Here is an 18,878-nt window from a genome sequence, read left to right as displayed (position 1 = left end):
CACCAGGCTCCTCCATCCTTGGGATTTTCCAGGCAAGAGCACTGGAGTGGGGTGCCATTGCCTTCTCCCCTTCTATTTCTATCTCCTACTAAATATTATGGGTTTCCCTGGTGGCTTGGATGGTAAAGAATCTGCCTGGAGTGCAGGATACCCAGGTTCAATCCCTGGGTCGGGAAGATCCCCTGGCGAATGGAATGGCTACCCCACTCCAGTATTCTTGCCTGGAAAATTCCATGGACAGAAGCTACTATTCAAAGGTTACAAAGAGTTGGACACGACTGAGCGACTAACACTAACCAAATATTAATGCTTCAATCACCAAATAGCAGGAGATCTAGTTTTTGTCTTCTGTGACCTCTACTGCCTGACCCTGCTCACAGTTGGTGCTCAATAACCTGACTGACACTTGGTTAAACACCTGGCTTTTCTTTTGCAATCACTGTAATAACTCCATTGCCAGTGGCTGAGGGGGTCTTCTGGTAGAGACTGGTTACTGGGGTGGTGGTGAAGCCTGTTTACCTCATGACAGGTTGAGAAGCCACGTGTGCAGAGTAGAACAGAGAATACCAGTAGGGCAGGAGGGTGTAGCGCTCTCTGATGGCTTCTCGGATGAGCCGGGTGTGCTCCTCCCCAAAGAGCCAGGGCTCCCGTCGCTTGGTGTTCATGGTGGCATGGCCACGGAAGAAGGGCTGGTAGGCTCCTGCCTGGTACCACCGCACTAGCAGCTCTGCCTCTGGATCCCCGATGAAGCCACCTACATCCGCTGATTAGTCAGTAAAGAAAGGCTGAGTGAGATACCCGGGCGTCACAGATGATGCCCACAGGTAAGATAAGGCCTTGCAGACCAAAAGGGCAAAGGTATGTGTGTGCACTCAAAACGACAGCATCAAACTATGGCCTCAGATTAGGAAGCACACACTACAAACCTCAGGCTGTTTGGGGATCTGACAATATGCTCTTTGAATATGTTCTTCTCCTGTCAAAAGGCTTTATTGCAAGATCAACATTTCTGTTTGTCCTGGACCTTGGTAACTCAGAAACTGCATAATATCTGCCTGACTCAATAAGCCTGTATTTAGTGATGGCAGGAGGAGGTGGTGGTTGGCAATTGATTTTGTTTGAAAGCAAGATAAAAACTATAGAAAGAACTAAAGAGAGAGACATAATCAGAATTAGAAATTTAGGGAGAAAATTTCAGGCTTAGCCCTTAAGCAGGATATAAATTCTTTGTGTCGAATGTGAATTAGTGCTATTAAAAAACACATCTATCAAAATGTGATATTAAGTGCTTCCAGTCCCACAGAAAACAAGGAGCAGCTGGACCTGTAGCCAGGTTGAGCATCTCTATACTGAGATTTCTCATCTGCAGAGAATTACTAGGATTAGGAGAAAGCAACCCATCAGAGAATCTTATTTTAACTAAATTTTATCTTTTCCAAGTGTGTGTGTGTATATATAAAATGCCACAGGATTTCTGTATAGCTGATTTCTGATTTGTTAAATTCTTTGTCGTTCTCTCCATTTTTCTCACTTTCAGATAGAACAGGAGTATTTCAAGAAGAGAAACTCAGTTATCAAGAGTGTCTAAGGAACAGAGCAGTAAGAGAATGAGGAAAAGAACACTGTGGCTCGCTTTCCGATAACTTTACTTCATGTCCTCAGTTCAGATGAGACGCTCACAGTGCTGAAGCATCTCCTTCATTCTCCTCTCTAGTCTGTTCTCCATTCTCCTCATTTTCTCTTTCCCACGTTTATTCTGTTGAAAACAACTCACAAGAAGGGATTTCTGACCAGCTTTAATGAAAACATCCCCCTGCCCTGACTGATTCTTCTCTCACTTCAGACCTGAGGCTATCATCTTACCTCCACAAAAAGAGATCCCAGTCACGCTGAGGGTAAGTAACATAGGGATAGAAATTTTCAGGTGACTCCACTCTGCCGTGTTATCACCTGTCCACACAGCACCTTTGGTCATCAGTAAGAAGGTATTAAAAGAAAAAAAAAAGAAATCAGCCCATGTGTACTCAATTTCATATTTAGATTCCATATTTGTAATAGACAAACTAATATAAAGGAAAACATTTCTTTCTTTTAATTAGTTAATTGTGAAAGTTCTTTATATAGTCTGGATACAAGTTCTTTGATAAATATATATGTATATTGTAAATGTCTTTTCTCAGTCTGTGACTTGACTTTCATTTTTGTAACAATGGGCTTCCCTGGTAGCTCAGCTGGTAAAGAATCTGCCTGCAATGCAGGAGACCTGGATTTAATTCCTGGATTGGAAAGTTCCCCTGGAGAAGGGAAAGGCTACCCACTCCAGTATTCTGGCCTGGAGAATTCCATGGACTGTATAGTCCATGGGGTCACAAAGAATTGGATATGACTGAGAGACTTTCATTTTCTTAACAATATCTTTTAAAATTTTTGGTGAAGTCCAATTTATCATTTTTTATGTTTTGTGCTTTTTGTGTTATAAGAAATTTTGCCATCTCAAAGTCACGAAGGTTTTCTACATTTTTTGTCTAGAAGCCTTTTGTTTGTTTTAACTTTTATAATGTAAGTATATTCCATTCTGAGTTATTTTGTGTGTGTGGTGTGAGGTAAGGGTTAAGATTTTTCCCCGCCCCACCAGGATACCCCATGTTTCAATACTATTTATTGAAAAAACTCCTTTCTCCACTGAATTGCCTTGGCAACTTTGCTGCTAAATATTTGATCATATATCTGTCGGACTTTTTCTGGATTCTCTATTCTGTTTCATTGATCTATATGCCTATGTGCTAGCCTGCTTTCTGCAAAATCCTCCGTAAGAGGTTTTAAGACCACATGAGGGAGACAAAATAAAGTAGCAATAACAATAGTTAACATTTATAGAGCCCTCACTGAGCCAGGAGGTATGCTACTTTGCTTGTATTGTTCCATTTAATCATCACAACAACTCTATCAGGTAAACACTAACTTTATTTTACAGCAGATGGAAATATGGCAAAAGTGGATATGGTAGGATTTGAGCTCAGACAGTCTGACTCTAAAGCCAGTGCTCTTGAGCACTGAATAGTTGGTAAGAACTTGTAAAGATATATAACACTAAACAGAGTCATAAAAGAAAATAACCTTATTTTATTAAGTCTATATTACTCCTGAAACATTTTGCCTCTCTTTTACTAAAATACTTTTGGTGGCTATTTTTGTTTTAATATTTTGTAGAAATTTTAGGCTGTCCTATGGCCCTCAAAGGAAAATATTTTCAAGGGATTTTTCTTTTAAAACAGTACCTTCATAATTCCTCCTGGACTTCAAATGAGGTATGCATATATCTACATAACGACTTTGAAACTCACAACATTCTTATAAAGTAACAAAGTTCATGTAAATATGCAGATGTTTTCAGGTCTCAAATGGCTGTTTAGTTGGGAAATTCTCTCTGGCTGTTGGTCTCAGCACAGGACTTGATACGACAGTATTCTTTGTAATACCTCACTTAATACACTTTGGGGGTAAGTCAATAGCGTCACACAGAGTATTGAAGACTAGCCAATGGGCCAATATATTTAAGAGATAAAAAATTACTTATATGCATATCTTCTGTTATTTTTTTAAATATAGCTGATTTACAATTTTGTGCTAATTTCTGCTACACAGCAGTGATCCAGTTATACATATATACATTTTTCATATTCTTTTCCATTATGGTTTATCTCAGGATATTGAATATAGTTCCCTGTGCTACACAGCAGGATCATGTTGTTTATCCACTCTATATGTAATAGTTTGCATCTGCTAACCCAAAACCCCCAGCCTACCCCTCTACTACCTCCAGTTATATCTTTTTTAAACTTCTCCTTATAAATGTTTTCATTCAAAGACCTTACTTGTTTTAGTGATTAAAAAGGATACTTATAGAGAATTTGGAAAACAGATAAAAAAGAAGAAAATTAAAATAACTCATAATCACCATGGTACTATATTCATTTAGATTACTGCATGTGTGCTTGCTAAACCGCCTCTTTCGTGTCTGACTCTTTGAGACCCCATGGACTTGAGCTGGCCAGGCTTTTCTGTCCATGGGATTCTACAGGCAAGAATACTGGAGTGTGTTGCCATGCCCTCCTCCAGGCCATCTTCCCAACTCAGGGATCGAACCCAAGTCTCCTAGGTCTCCTGAACTAAGAGGTGGGTTCTTTACCACTAGTGCCATCTAGGAAGCCCCATTTAGATTACTACCTACATATACCTCTCTCTCTCTCTCTCTCTCTCTCTCTATATATATATATATATATATATATATATTTTAAACAAAATCAGGATAATATATAAACATTTAGGTATCCTGCTTTTTCCCCCCTCATCTACCCTGCAATTAGGCATATATTAAATATCCTTATGATAGTCTATCATATGAATACACCATAACCTAATAACTATTCCCTTACTGTTAGATATCTGGATTTTCTTTATTTCTTTTTATTTTCAGGAATAATGCTGTGTTGAGCATCTCTGTATATCTTTGCCTAGTGATAATATTTTGGCCTTTTACAGAGTACCATTGGGGCTGGTTTTCAGGGGTGGAGTAGGAGGCCTAATGTCTCTGGTAAAATAAAGGCTGGATCCCTCAAACTAGGACCTAAGCTTCAGGTTATTTATGCAAGGCCAGGGGACTTAAAATAGCCTTCCTGCCATGGGGTGGTTAGGTTGAACTAGATCTGCATTAGCTAGTAAACTGGATCCAGCTATAGATGACACTGACCACAAGCAAAAAAGCTAGGTCTATTTTAAACCACATTGCTTAGTGGAACAGGTGGTTGAAGGAATGTTAGAAGTATATTTTCTCTGGTCTTGATAAATCAAAGAGACAGGGTCAGAAATGGCCATCCCAGAAAATAGATTCTCTAAAGACATTCTCCCAACTAAGTGGCCAATTCTTCCATGGAAAGTGAAAGTGAAAGTTGCTCAGTCGTGTTTGACTCTTTGCGACCCCATGGACTATACAGTCCATGGAATTCTCCAGGCCAGAATACTGGAGTGGGTAGTCTTTCCCTTCTCCAGAGGATCTTCCCAACCCAGGGATCAAACCCAGGTCTCCCTGATTGCAGGCGGATTCTTTACCAGCTGAGCCACAAGGGAAGTTCTTCCATGGGAAACAAGTAACTAAACTTTATTAAAATTGGTTTACTCTGTCTCAGGACAAAATAAATATTTCAGGGTGCATCACTCTCCACAATCTAAGGGCTGATCTACTGAAAAGGAAAGTATCAACAGAGTTGCACCATATACCATATATGGTCAAAGGGACAGGCTGCTGGCTTGTGTTTTTAAGTATGATCATATGAGCCAGTCCTTACCATATTTTTGTGATCCAGCAAAGAATGAACGTGTAAGAACAAAGGGTCTCTCCTTTCCTTTAGATCGCTGGATCAGTCCTTCTGTAGTGGCCATTTGCTGTGATGTCAAAGAAGAAAAATTTCAAGTAGATGACTGAATTATGGCATTGTGCAGACATCCCCAATAAGCTATTTCATGTGCAAAGAGTAAATAATAGGTGGGAACATGAAATGGAAAATATTTTAAAAATCTTCCAAATAATTTTCATGATATAATGAAACTGCTCTATATTTCCCTATTAAAAGAGTGAAACAATTTCTTTGATTAAAATAGCAATGAAACAGGGGCTTCCCTGGTGGCTCAGAGGTAAAGACTCTGCCTGCCGATGCAGGAGACACAGGTTTGATCTCTGGTCTGGGAAGATCCCACATGCTGCGGAGCAACTCAGCCTGTGCACCACAACTACTGAGCCGATACTCTAGAGCCTGGGAGCCACAGCTACTGAGCTTACGTGTCCTAGAGCCCATGTTCCACAACAAGAGAAGCAACTTCAGCGAGAAGCCTGCACACTGCACCTAGAGAGTAGCTCCTGCTTGCCGCAACTAGAGAAAAGCCTGAGCAGCAATTAAGACTCAGCACAGTCAAAAAAGTAAATCAATAAAAATTGAAAAATAGCAATGAAATAATGGTAAATAATAAAAGAGAATTAATTTGGTGCTTATTATTGTAGGCATTTTTATAAGATTTTTTTCTTATAACTTACACAACAACCTCTGAGATAGTTTTCATTAATGGAAAAAACTGAGCTTCAGAGAGGTTAAGTGACTGGCTCTGGCCTACATAAGAAAATTCTTCAACTATAAAGTAGTTGACAGTTATAGCAAGAGGCTGCATAGAGAAGTAAACCGATACTATCTGGAAACCATGCCATATGTAGCCAGCAGCTCCCACTGGAAAATAGCAATTGGTGGTAGGGTCACAAGAACACTGTTAAATTCTGAAGATAACAAAGAACCACAAATATATAAGGGCAAGTGACTGCAAAGATTTTTGAATGTGACTGGCAAATGGAAGACAATTCTACCACCTTCCATTGAGAAGGCTAAGTACTTAAGGAAGGCCTTCTACATTTAGAAAGTATACATACTGAAATTGTGTCTCTGTGTTCTAAATCTTACTTCCCTGGTATGAACATAAGACTTGCTGTATTTAAACAGCAAATTTAAAAATTTAAATTGTTTAAATTTAAAAATTTTCACAATTTAAAACCTGTGAAATTTTTTAAAATTTGTTTTGTCGTTGATGTATTTATGCACAGCCTACTTCAGTAAAAGGTTTGAGGGATTATCTAACGCTCCTTACTAATGGTTCCTGTCAAGGAAGATGTTTCTATGTTATCATTAATCTCACAATATCTATGAGTTAATCAATCGATCAGGTTCCTTATAGAAGGAAAAGACGCAAAGGGAGAAATAATGTTTTATATTGGCTACAACCTGATAAGACCTATGACAGTTGACAGAAAAGACACACAAAGAGAAATGAACAGTATAGTATGGTTGTTACAAAGCAAATGACTTTCAGCCCCAAAGGTAGGGCCTGTGGATCCAGGCGGCTGCTTTTTAGATGTCTTACCTGATAAAAGCCATAGATGTTGTGAAGTTCCCGGTGCTCCCAGTTGCCGTGATGAATGGCATTCTTCTGCATGGTTTGCTCTGGGCCTTTAAAGACAGAGGGCTCATTCATGTCGTTCCATATGTGGAGGATGTCAGTAGATCCCTAGGAAGTCAATCTTGATCATGATAAAACTCCTACAGTGATAAGATTAATATGACAGCCGGACCTAATCCTCTTTCCTACTCCATTTACCTTATTATTTATTCTGTTTATTATCTATGCTCTGTCATCTGCTAGAATAAAAGTTCCACAGGGCAAGGAATTTCGTCTGTTTTATTCACTGATAAATCCCAAATACCCAGAACAACCTGAATAGCAGAGGGTTCTCAGTAAGTACTTGCTGATGAATGAAAGAGCGCTGTGCTGTATTCCCATATCACCCACAAGTCCATTCTGAGACCTCCTGGAGAACCCCTACAGGACAGGTTGTGAACGTTCACAATCAGGTTCTCCCTCATCTGCTCCGACTGTTACTAGGGGCAGTTAGAGCTGTCCATGAAGAGATTCTGCCTTCCCTCTAGTACTGTGAAGGGTTTGACAGCTAAGATACCATTTGTCAGCAGGATCTAGAGTTTGTATCCTACAGAGAATTGTTTGACTTAGAGTGAAGGGGCTGTTGAGTCATCCAGTTAACACGGTGCTGGAGTCCCTTTATAAAAATCCCTGGTCTCTCAGCATTTGATTGAATAGTTACAATGACCAGGAGTCTCTCAGGCAGCTCATTCCAAGTTTTCTGAAAGTCTTGCTCCTTGTAATATTCTCTCACAGGGACCAGGCTGTCTTCTGGGATACCAGAAAATACATCTGCTGCCTTCCCCACGTGGTAGTCTTTCAAATGCCTGGAGGAGGCTTACATGTTTTTTTCTGACTCTTTACTTCAAATTCTTTCTAATCACGTATACTTCAATGAACAAGGCTGTATAGGTTCCAAGTATTTAGCTGCTTTGACTGTTCTTTAACCCCCTCTAATGCAGCGGCTGGCAAACTTTTTCTGGAAGGGCCAGATTGTAAATATTTTCAACTTTGCAGGCCATACGGGCTCTTTTTTCAGTAACCCAGTCCAGGTATAGTTATGTGCCAGCAGCCATAGACAATAGGGGAACAAGTGTGTATGACTGGATTGGCCCAATTATTATTTAACCCTGCTCTAAGTTCTCTTCTTTTTTTAAAAAAACAAACATTTATTTATTTAGTTGGCTGCATCAGGTCTTAGTCGTGGCACATGGATCTGCAGTGCCTCACGTGAGATCTTTTGCTGTGGCGTGACGGTTTACAACATGTGGGTCTTAGCTTCCCAACCAGGGATGGAACCCACATCTCCTGCATTGCAAGGCAGATTCTTAACCTCAGGGAAGCTCCTATTTCTATATCCTAATACAGGATGCTCAGAAACTAGAGTCTAGTGGTTAAGAGCCAGGCTTGGGAGACAGTTGACCTAAGTTAAAAATCTTGGATTTACCACTTATTAGATGGGTGAATTTAGCAGATTTTTATACTTGTCCATGCCTTGATTTTCTTGTCTGTGGGATTAGAGTTAATTACAATTCCAACTTCAAGGAGTTATTGTGAAGATGAAATGGTATAATGCACGCAAAGTGATTAGCACAGTGCTTGGCACATAGCCGTACTCAATTTATATTAATCATCATTCTTGTCACTACCACCATTGGTTGAAAACAGTTGTCTAGATGTGGCCTCTCCAGTTTTCTCTGTGATTTTTATAAGATTTTAAGAATTATTATTATACCTTACTTTTAATGTCATGTTATATTCTGAAAGATACTTTCACATATATCATTATCATTTTTAATAATACCATACGAAGTAAAAATTTCTCCAATTTGAAAATATAATAAATCTCTATTATTAAGCAATTTGGTATATCATACAGTCTATCATAATGAAAGTCAAAATCACAGCTTTTGTGCATTTGGTAGTTCATATGGTGCCTCTCCTGATATGCCATTCATATGGCACCACCAAAATCTGATATGTGGTTGGCATCCCTGCCTCTTCATATAAGTATTATTTATCAAGAGCTACTCAGTGAAGCAGAGTAATTCTATTTAGTCACTTCTTTCCTTCATCCTTCCAGGTAACTAGGAAAGGGCAAAGGAATAAAAACAAACCTGATAAACAGAGAAAGCGAAAAGACTAGAATACCACTTTCTGACTTTGGGGTTGGTGAAATCCAGGTAAGAGGAGAGACCTGCAGAGGCAGAAGAGTAGACAGCCTGTTAGGAACAGTGATCCTCATGGTAATAGGTAAGATGAGAAAGCTGGGTAATGAATGAGTGTCTTACAGCAAACGTAAAAGATAGCCAATACAGAAGCATAGTCTGGTGAGAAGCTAATGAAGAAGTCAATGCTGAACTCCAGTGACAATCACTAGTCCTCTCAGACCCAGAGGGCAGGGGAATGCCAATGAACCAGCATCAGGATGGAGCCTATCGTTCACTGATGGCCTCAGACAGCCCCGTAAGGATTATGGCAGATATCCGGGAGTGAACCCTTTGTTCTGAATGAGGGCAGAGACATGTTTATAAGTGGTACAGGGAAAAGAGGAATGCATGGGGTTTCTCCATTGTGTGTGAATTTGTGATAGAGTGCTATCAGATGATAGACTGGTAATTCCCTTTTGTCTGTGAGGAGTTTGTACCAAGGCTTTAAATTAATGATTTCTAAAATGAAGGCTTCAGAGTTGTCAGGGGCAGCTGAGATCACTCATGAAAGGCTGTAAAGTCAAACCTATGGGCTGTTGAGGCAAAAAAGAAGCACAGGGAGAGACATGCAGGACTCTTCTTTCTTCCTCTTCTTCTGTTCCAATTCTCTGGCTTTTAATTTTTATTTGCTAAGGGAAACAGCATGTCACTGAGGTTTGCTTATTTTTCAATCATTCACTGACTTATAAATGTATACAAAGAACATCAGACCAGGTGTTAGATGAAAGATATAAAAGATGATAATACCTTTAAGGAAAGGCACCTAAAATATAGCATGTGACATCTATAAGAAATTAATGCAGCCTTCATTAATTGGGGCTAAACAGTGGGTATCAGGTGAAAAAATGACATCTTACCAGGCCAGCATACACCTTCAAAGTCTCCTCCTTCATGATTCCTCACAAAGAAGCCCTGTTCTTTGGCCTTAGCATACACTGAGTAGTTGGGATCAACCTTGACGTGGGGGTCACTAATGACCACAAGCTGTCAGGACATAAAAGTTTAAAGATCTCATCAGTTTCACATAAGTCATATGTTCATTTATATGTTTTCATCATAGTTTTGGAGTTTACATTTTACTCAAAACAATTGTGTTGTGCTTAGTCACTCGGTCATGTCTGACTCTTTGCAACCCATTAGACTGTAGCCCATCAGGCTCCTCTGTCCACGCGATTTTTCAGGCAAGAATACTGGAGTGGTTGCTATTCCCTTCTCCAGGGAATCATCCCGACCTGGGGATTGAACCTGTGTCTCCTGCATTCAGGCGGATTCTTTATCTGCTGAGCCATCGGGGAAGCCCATAACAACTACTATTACTGAGATATTTCAGACACCAGTAAAATCCTGTCACCTTTCATGTGCTCATGGGAATATAAACTGATATCAAAACCAGGTCTATTCTTTTTCACAGTGATTGCTGTCCCTCCAATACATGTTCTAAAGATCACATTTATTAAGATTCTCTCTCTCTGTGGTGCTGAGTGCTTTACATAAGGATTAAGTAGGCAAGGTCTCTGCTCCCTGGATACCTAAGAGGCTAAGATAACACAAAAGCAAACATTAGAGAAAACAGAATTATTAAAAACAAACAAACAAAAAAAACCCCAAATCCAACGGTACAGCCATATTTAGGAAGGAGTGAAGTGTTAATTGCTCAGTCACGTTCAACTCTTTGCAGCCCCATGGACTGTAGCCTACCAGGCTCCTCTGTCCACAGGATTTTTCAGACAAGAATACCAGAATGGTTGTCATTCCCTTCTCCAGGGCATCTTCCTGACCCAGGGATCAAACCCAGGTTTCCTGCATTGCAGGCAGATTCTTTACCATCTGAGCCACCAGGGAAGCATTTAGGAAGGAGGTTTGAAAAGAGCTATGATCAGAGCCCCATGTCTTTAGCATCTTTATCATCTCTCCTTGCCCTTCTAATACCATCACTTTCACCTACTTGAGGGCATCAAAACCATCTATTTGGCTAAAATAATCTTCTAAAAATCATCCTTCATGTCTGTTAAAATCTACTCTACACACTGAAGTTTAATTCTCCATTGCTAAAAAACTTTTAAAATATTAAAATGTGGTAAGATATATATAACATAAAATTCACTATCTTGACCAGTTTTAAGTGTGCAGATAAAGAATCTGCCTGAAATGCAGAAGACATAGGAGACCTTGCAGTTCAACAGTGCATTCACAATGTTGTACAGTCAATGTGTACAACTCTTTTCATCTTGTAAAACTGAGACTCTATACCCATTAAAAACAACTTCCCATTGCCTCCTCCTCTCTAGCCCTTGGCAACCACCCTTCTCCTTTCTGTCTCTATGATTTTGACTGCTTTAGATATTACAGATTAGTGAAATCATATAGTATTTGTCTTTTTGTGATGGGCTTATTTCATTCAGCATAATGTCCTCAAGGTTCATTCATGTTGTAGTAGCATGTATACAAACAGCCTCCCTTTTAATGACTGAGTAATTTTGTATCATTTGTATATACCACATTTCCTTTATCCATTCATCTGTCAGTTAGCTTTTGGGCTGCTGCTGCTGCTGCTGCTAAGTCACTTCAGTCGTGTCCGACTCTATGCGACCCCATAGACGGCAGCCCACCCGGCTCCGCTGTCCCTGGGATTCTCCAGGCAAGAACACTGGAGTAGGTTGCCATTTTCTTCTCCAATGCATGAAAGTGAAAAGTGAAAGTGAAGTCACTCAGCTGTGTCCGACTCTTCGTGACCCCATGGACTGCAGCCTACGAGGCTCCTCTGTCCATGGGATTTTCCAGGCAAGAGTACTGGAGTGCTATTGCCTTCTCCAAGCTTTTGGGCTGCTTCAATAATAAACACCAATAAATGTTTATTAATTGGAAGATTAAGAGTTAATAGCGTTGGCTCTGAACATTTGTAAAAGGCCTGGGGATCAACAGAATGGGTTGAAAAGGCAACTTGAATCTCACAGATAGGGACTGAGGGATCTGTTCACGAGATATATATACGGGATTCTTCCCTTTTTCCTCTGTTTTTTTTTTTCTCCTTCACTCTTTTCATTATTGCCATGACCACCACCACCATCACACCTGCATTATATACTTCCCAGTGCCATCTCCCTGTCCTCATTTTCTATTTTAGTTCTTTCCTTGGCCATATGGACAGGTTGAGTCCATCAGGGAAGCATGCAGGAAAAACAGTGTACTAAAGAATCTGACTTCATTTCTGACCAACTGTTAAGAGCTTCAAGCCCCACCACATCTTCAGGCCCTTTACCCTTCTGCCCAGATCTGTGCATGCTGACAAAGCCCTGATGCTTCCTTCTTTGGGGCCAACAAGAAGTTCAAACCACACAAGCCCTAGTGCACGCACAGGAACCCTCACCCCAGTTCAACACTGTAACCACTTAAAACCTGAGCCTGTCTCCTTTCCCAGCTCTCTTAGGCCATTTTCAGAGGAGCTTGGGAGCAGCTCTGCACCCCTAAAATGCCTCACCATGGGACTAATTAACCTGTTCATACCCTTTTGGTGCCAGTATGATATCATCAATCTTGACATCAAATCAAATTTTGTGTGAGGTGCACCCATCACATTAGTACACGCTGGTCACAATGAATGGAACCGAATGGTAGGCCCCTTCATCCTTGTGGGGACCTAGACCCACTAAGGGAGGGGTGGATAGCGTTATCACCTTTTCACGAAAGCTTTTCTATGATCACGATTACAGTTACACTTGAAAGTACTATTTTACGGCCATTTTTTTTACAAGATGGTTCTCATTTACTAATGTGCCAAGGCAACTTGAACATTTTTAAATGCTCTGCAATGAAAAGATTCAGAATGCTGTCCTGTGCGTATATGCATGCTAAGTCACATCAGTTGTGTGCAGTTTTTTGCGACCCCATGGACTGTCACCTGCTAGGCTCCTCTGTCCATGGGATTCACCAGGCAAGAATACTGGAGTGGATTGCCATGCCTTCCTCCAGGGGATCTTCCTAACCCAGGGATCAAACCTGTGTCTCTTACATCTCCTACACTGGCAGGCAGGTTCTTTACCACTTGTGCCACCTGTAAGCCCACTGGCTTATTTTACCTTACGTTTTTTGCTCCTGAGCAGATCTTGCATCCTTTTGGGGTTTGGGAATCTTTTCTTGTCCCAGGTGAAGTACCTCTTGCCCTCTGTGTGCTCTATGTCCAGCCACATGACATCATAAGGAATGTCATGTTCATCAAATCCGGCATCCACTGCCTTTACATCCTGCTCATCTTCATAGTTCCAGCGGCACTGATGGTACCCCAGAGAAAAGAGAGGGGGCATGGCTTGTGTGCCTAAAAGGGGGAGATGACAACTGAGCCAGGAACCACCACAATGATAACTGTACATTCCTGAATATCTACAAGGTCTAAGCACTGAGTCTCACACTTAGGGCATCAAGAAGAAAGCATTTTGTTGATCCATTCATCTTTTTTAAAAAGAATTAGCTTATTTTTGGTTGTGCTGCCTCTTTGTTGCTACACAAGGACTTTCTCTAGTGGTGAGTGGAGGACACTCTTCGTTGCACTGCACGGGCTTCTCATGGCAGTGGCTTCTCTTGTTGCAGAGCACAGACTCTAGATGCATAGGTTTCAGTAGTTGTGGCACGAAGGCTTTAGTTGCTCTGCAGCATGTGGAGTCTTCCTGGACCAGAGATCGAATCCATGTCTGTTGCATTGGGAGGTGAATTCTTATCCACTGTACTACCAGGGAAGACCATGTTTATCCATGCACTTCTGATGAGCACTTAGCATGTTTGCACTTTTGGGCTCTCGTAAATAATGCTGTAGTGATCTTTGGCATACAAGTACCTGTTCAGCCTCCATTCAGTTCAAGTATATATCTAGGAGTGGAACTGCTGGATGAATTAGTTAGGGTTCTGTAGAGAAACAGAATCAAAAGGATATGTATATATGTATATATGTATTTATACATATACAGAGAAAGAAAATGATCAATTGATCTTAAGGAACTGGTTCATGTGATTGTAGGGGCTTATAGCTTTGGATTCTCCAGGTAGGCCAGCCTGGAGAACCAGGGAAGGGTTGAAGTTGCAGCTTGAATACAAAGACAGTCTCAAGACAGATTCCTTTTACTTTAGGGGATGTGTGTGCTCAGTCTTTGTGACCCTATGGACTATAGCCTGCAAGGCTCTTCTATCCATGAGATTCTCCAGGCAAGAATATTGGGGTGCTTTGCTATTTTCTCCTACAGGGTAGCTTCCCAACCCAGGGATCGAACCTGTGTCTCCTGTGTTTCTTGCACTGCAGACAAATTCTTTTACTTCTGAGTCACCGGAGAAGCCCCTCTTTAGGGGGACACCTCAGTCCTTTTTTCTCAAGGTTTTCAAATGATTGGATGAAACCCAGTCACATTACAGAGTGTTAGTCTGCTTTACTCATAGTCTACTGATTTAATTATTAATCTCATCTAAAAAATACCTTCATAGTGACATCTACACTAGTGTTTAACCAAATATCTGGGCACCATGACTTGACACACAAAATTAATCATCATGCTGGGTCATATGGTAATTCTATGTTTAGCTTTTTGAGGAACTGCCAAACTGTTTCCACAGCAGCTGACCATATTATGTTCCAATCAGTAATGTATGAGTTTCTAATTTCTCCACATCCTCACCAACATTTACTATTTTTTTTCTCTCTCTTATTTTCTGATTTAGCCATCCCAGTGGGTTTGAAGCAGTATCTCATTGTGGTTTTAATTTACCTAATGCTGTTGAGCTTCTTTTCCGGTGCTCGTTAATCCATTTGTACATCTTCTTTTGAGAAATCTCTATTTAAGCCCTTGGTTCATCTTAGAATTAGACTGTTCCTTTTTGCTGTTGACTTATAAGAGTTCTTTATATATTCAGGATACTAGACCCTTATCATATATATGATTTGCAAATATTTTCTCACATTCTATAGGCTGGCTTTTCACTTTCTCGATAACGTTCTTTGACTCACAAAAGTTTTTAAAGAAGTCCAACTTGCAACTTCCCCGGTGGTCTGGTAGTTGAGACTCCCTACTTTCACTACAGAGGGTGTGGGTTAGATCCCTGGTTGGGAAGACCCCACATGTCAAGTGGCACAGCTGGAAAAAAAAAAGGTCCAACTTATCTGTTTTTTTCTTCTGTTGCTCATGATTCTGGTGTCATAGCTAAGAATCTGTTGCCAAATCCAAGGTCATGATTTACCTGTTTTCTTATAAGAGTTCTATGACTTTAGTTCTTATATTTATTCCATTGATTGATTTTGAGTTAATTTTTTGTATATGGTGTGAGATAAGGGTCCACCTTCATTCTTTGCATGTGGATATCCAGTTGTCCCAGTACCATGTGGTTAAGACATAATTATTTCTCCATTGAAAGGTCTTGAACATTTATTGAAAATCAATAGGCCAAAGATCTATGGGTTTATTTTTAGACTCTCAATTTTATTCCACTAGCTTATACGTCTATCCTTATGCCAGTACTACACTGTTTGGATTACTTTAACATTGTAATAATTTTGAAATTAGAAAAGTGTGAGTCCTTCAACATTTTATTTCAGGATTTTTTGGCTACTCAGGCTCTTTGAAATTCCATATGAATTTGAAGATCATTTTTTCTATTACTTAAAAATGATATTGGATTTTGGCAGGGATTGTAGTAAACCTATAGATTGCTTTTAGTAGGACTGCCATCTTAATAATATTAAATCTTCCAATCCATGAACATGGGATTTCTTCTTATGTATCTTGGCCTTTGGTTCAGGGTTTTTTTTGTTGTTTTTTTTTTTTTTTTTGTAGTTTTTGGCATACAAGTTTTTCACCTCCTTGGTTAAGTTCCACTTCCTGGGTACTTTTTTTTTTTTTTTGTAGTTTTTGGCATACAAGTTTTTCACCTCCTTGGTTAAGTTCCACTTCCTGGGTATTTTTTTTTTTTTTTTTTTTAGTTTTTGGCGTACAAGTTTTTCACCTCCTTGGTTAAGTTCCACTTCCTGGGTATTTTTTTTTTTTTTTTTTTGTAGTTTTTGGCATACAAGTTTTTCACCTCCTTGGTTAAGTTCCACTTCCTGGGTATTTTATTCTTTTGGATGTTACTGTAAATGGAATTGTCTTCTCAATTTCATTTTTAGGTTGTTCATTTCTGGTGTATAGAAACACAACAAATTCTGTGTGTTGATCATGTACCATACAACTTAGGTTAACTGTGTGTGTGTATATGTATTCTTTGGGATTTTATATCATATAGAATCACATTGTCTGTGAATAGAGATAATCTTACATTTTCCTTTCAAAGTTGGACGGTTTTTATTTCTTTTTTTGCCTAATTTCTCTGGCTGGAACTTCAACTACAATGTTCAGTAGCAGTGATGAAAGTGGGAAACCTCATTTGTTTCCGATCTTAGGGGAAACCTTGCAATCTTTCAGAATTGAGTATGAGGATAGCTGTGAATTTTTCATAAATGCCTTTTATCATGTGGAGGAAGCTTCTTGTTATTCCTAGTCTTCTGAATGTTTTTATCATTAAATAGTGTTAGATTTTGTCAAATGCTTTTTCTGCGTTAATCAAAATGATCTCATATACCTTTTAAAGATAAAAATGCTTTAGTGCTAATCCCAGCGGTATGTTTTAATGGAGAAAAGAACATATAGAAGTTCAGATTGGGATACTGGTTACCTGAGATAAAGATAGAGAAAGCCCAGGGATTAAAGGGGTTAAAGGTAAAGAAAGCCCAGGAGCCTTTAAGGCTCCAAGGAAGGCAGATGGGTGAACATTAGTGACTAGAGAATGGAGATTACCAGCCCCAGTGGAATGTTTAACCATTCCGCTGGTTAAAGGGAATGGGATGAGACGCTGAATGGGATGAGAGTGGGAGGATAAATGCTTGCTTCTTAAAAAGCTTGGGTAAGTTGTTTACAAATGCTATATCATGTGCAAAAAATGTTAATTTACAGTGATTCTACACGGTTTAGAGGAAATACCATGGAACAAAAAACTGACATGTCCACATGAAAGTACCTGTAAGGTATGAATACTGCTTGAAGACATCAGAAGGAGTAGGTCCTGTCAACAGAAAAACATCAATGATTCCACTCTCTGACATCCAGTGCACATCAGTTCGAGACCCGACCTTTTGTTTAGCAGCAACTGGGCCCGTCTGGGTCAGTGTGTACTGAAAAAGGAATGAATGAAAGTCTGAAAAATGTCCCTCTAACCCTCAAGACCCACCCTTATGTGTATAATAGTCTGTTCCTTTGTACATACCAACAGCCTTCCCTAGTTATACTGTAAAGACTCTAGTGGCAGAAGACTGCCACTAGAAATCCCTGAACTATGATTACATTTCACTAGTTTTGTCTCTCCTGTAAGTATGGTATGCAGTCATGATCCATAGCTCACCTTTACAGCAGGTTCTGTTTTGATCTCCACTAGTGTTTCTGAGGCATTTAGCCAAAAAATGCCTAGAGTTCTGCCCAGTTTGTGGGCCAGGAGATAAGGCACTGAACCATAAATGCCCATTTTGTCATGTATTTTATATCCATAGACATCTAGGTTATAAAGACGGTAAGCATCACTATCACTGAAACATACAAAGAAGGATTACAAATGACCATCATGTATATATTATTAGTGAATATTATAGCTCCATTCTCCCCTGCAAAGCTTCCCTTATAGCTCAGTCGGTAAAGAATCTACCTGCAGTGCAGGAGACACAGGTTTGATCCCTGGGTTGGGAAGATCCCTGGAGAAGGAAATGGTGACCCACTCCAGTATCCTTGCCTGGAAAATCTCATGGACAGAGGAGCCTGGTGGGCTGAAGTTCATGGGGTTGCAAAGAATCAGGCACAACTGAGCGACTAACACTTACTTACTTACTTACTTCCCCTGCAAAGACTTGGGTCCTATACATCTTTCAAAGCTCAACTCTTTACCACTTCTCTAAAGGTTTCCTGACTCAATCTGGCTAACTATGATCCTCCTCCTTTGATTCTTTTGGCATTTCTTCATGCTACTATTGGCATGCGTATCTCATGTCTTAGATATCTTTTCTGAATATCTCTTATAAGGTGAGGACCATTTCCTATGAATCTTCCACAGTAGCATGCAAAAACTAAATTGACAGATTTGGTGAGTATTTCTCTGTCACTAAAACAAAACAATAGTATCCTAACATGCCTCCACAGCACTGAGTAAGGAAAGATTAGGAACTGAATTGAGGTAGGAAGCATGGAGCTCAGACTGGTGTGAGAGCAACACAGTTTCTGATTCACCTGTCACTATGTCTACCTATCATCTAAACAGCATCTGAACCAGGCAAATTTGACCAGATCTTTCAGTTCTGCTGCTTCTTTGTCTGATACCTCTGGCATTTTTCAGTCAATGGTGTTAGTTGGAAATAATCTCCCCAAGGGAATCCAAGGCAATATGAGATGCCACACTTTTCCACTCCAGCTCACTGTCCTTTTTTTAGTAAAAGCCTTTTCTAGGTCACTGATCTTCACAGTATATTTCCCAGGGTTCCCCAGAAAGGACTTGAGAGACAAAAGCAGAACCCAGGAAGGTGATGTAACGAAGATCTTCCTGCTACTTCAACCATGAGTGTGTGCATGCTCAGTTGCTCAGTTCCGTGTTTTTATGTCTTCTATA

General features: G+C 40.0%; 1 protein-coding gene across 11 annotated transcripts in view; it reads right to left on the bottom strand.

Moving 5' to 3' along the window:
- The window catches only part of GANC (glucosidase alpha, neutral C), a 73,655-nt gene that overhangs the window by 26,972 nt on the left and 27,805 nt on the right, over nt 1-18,878 (bottom strand). For 5 of the 11 annotated variants that reach the window (XM_005211639.5, XM_059890822.1, XM_002690827.6 and 2 more), the window contains 9 exons: nt 17,631-17,811; nt 17,250-17,403; nt 13,301-13,536; nt 10,082-10,208; nt 9,132-9,211; nt 6,961-7,104; nt 5,346-5,442; nt 1,864-1,965; nt 520-763 (listed from right to left, as the gene is read on the bottom strand). In XM_005211639.5, coding sequence (XP_005211696.1) covers nt 520-763; nt 1,864-1,965; nt 5,346-5,442; nt 6,961-7,104; nt 9,132-9,211; nt 10,082-10,208; nt 13,301-13,536; nt 17,250-17,403; nt 17,631-17,811 — 1,365 coding nt within the window. The other 6 variants (XM_005211640.5, XR_809246.4, XR_809247.4 and 3 more) reach the window with 6 other exon arrangements.

The sequence above is a fragment of the Bos taurus genome, chromosome 10, assembly GCF_002263795.3.
Source record: "Bos taurus isolate L1 Dominette 01449 registration number 42190680 breed Hereford chromosome 10, ARS-UCD2.0, whole genome shotgun sequence".
In the NCBI taxonomy this organism is placed as follows: Eukaryota; Metazoa; Chordata; class Mammalia; order Artiodactyla; family Bovidae; genus Bos; species Bos taurus.
Note: the sequence above shows the minus strand (reverse complement) of the source record. Positions and strands in the feature narration are given on the sequence as shown.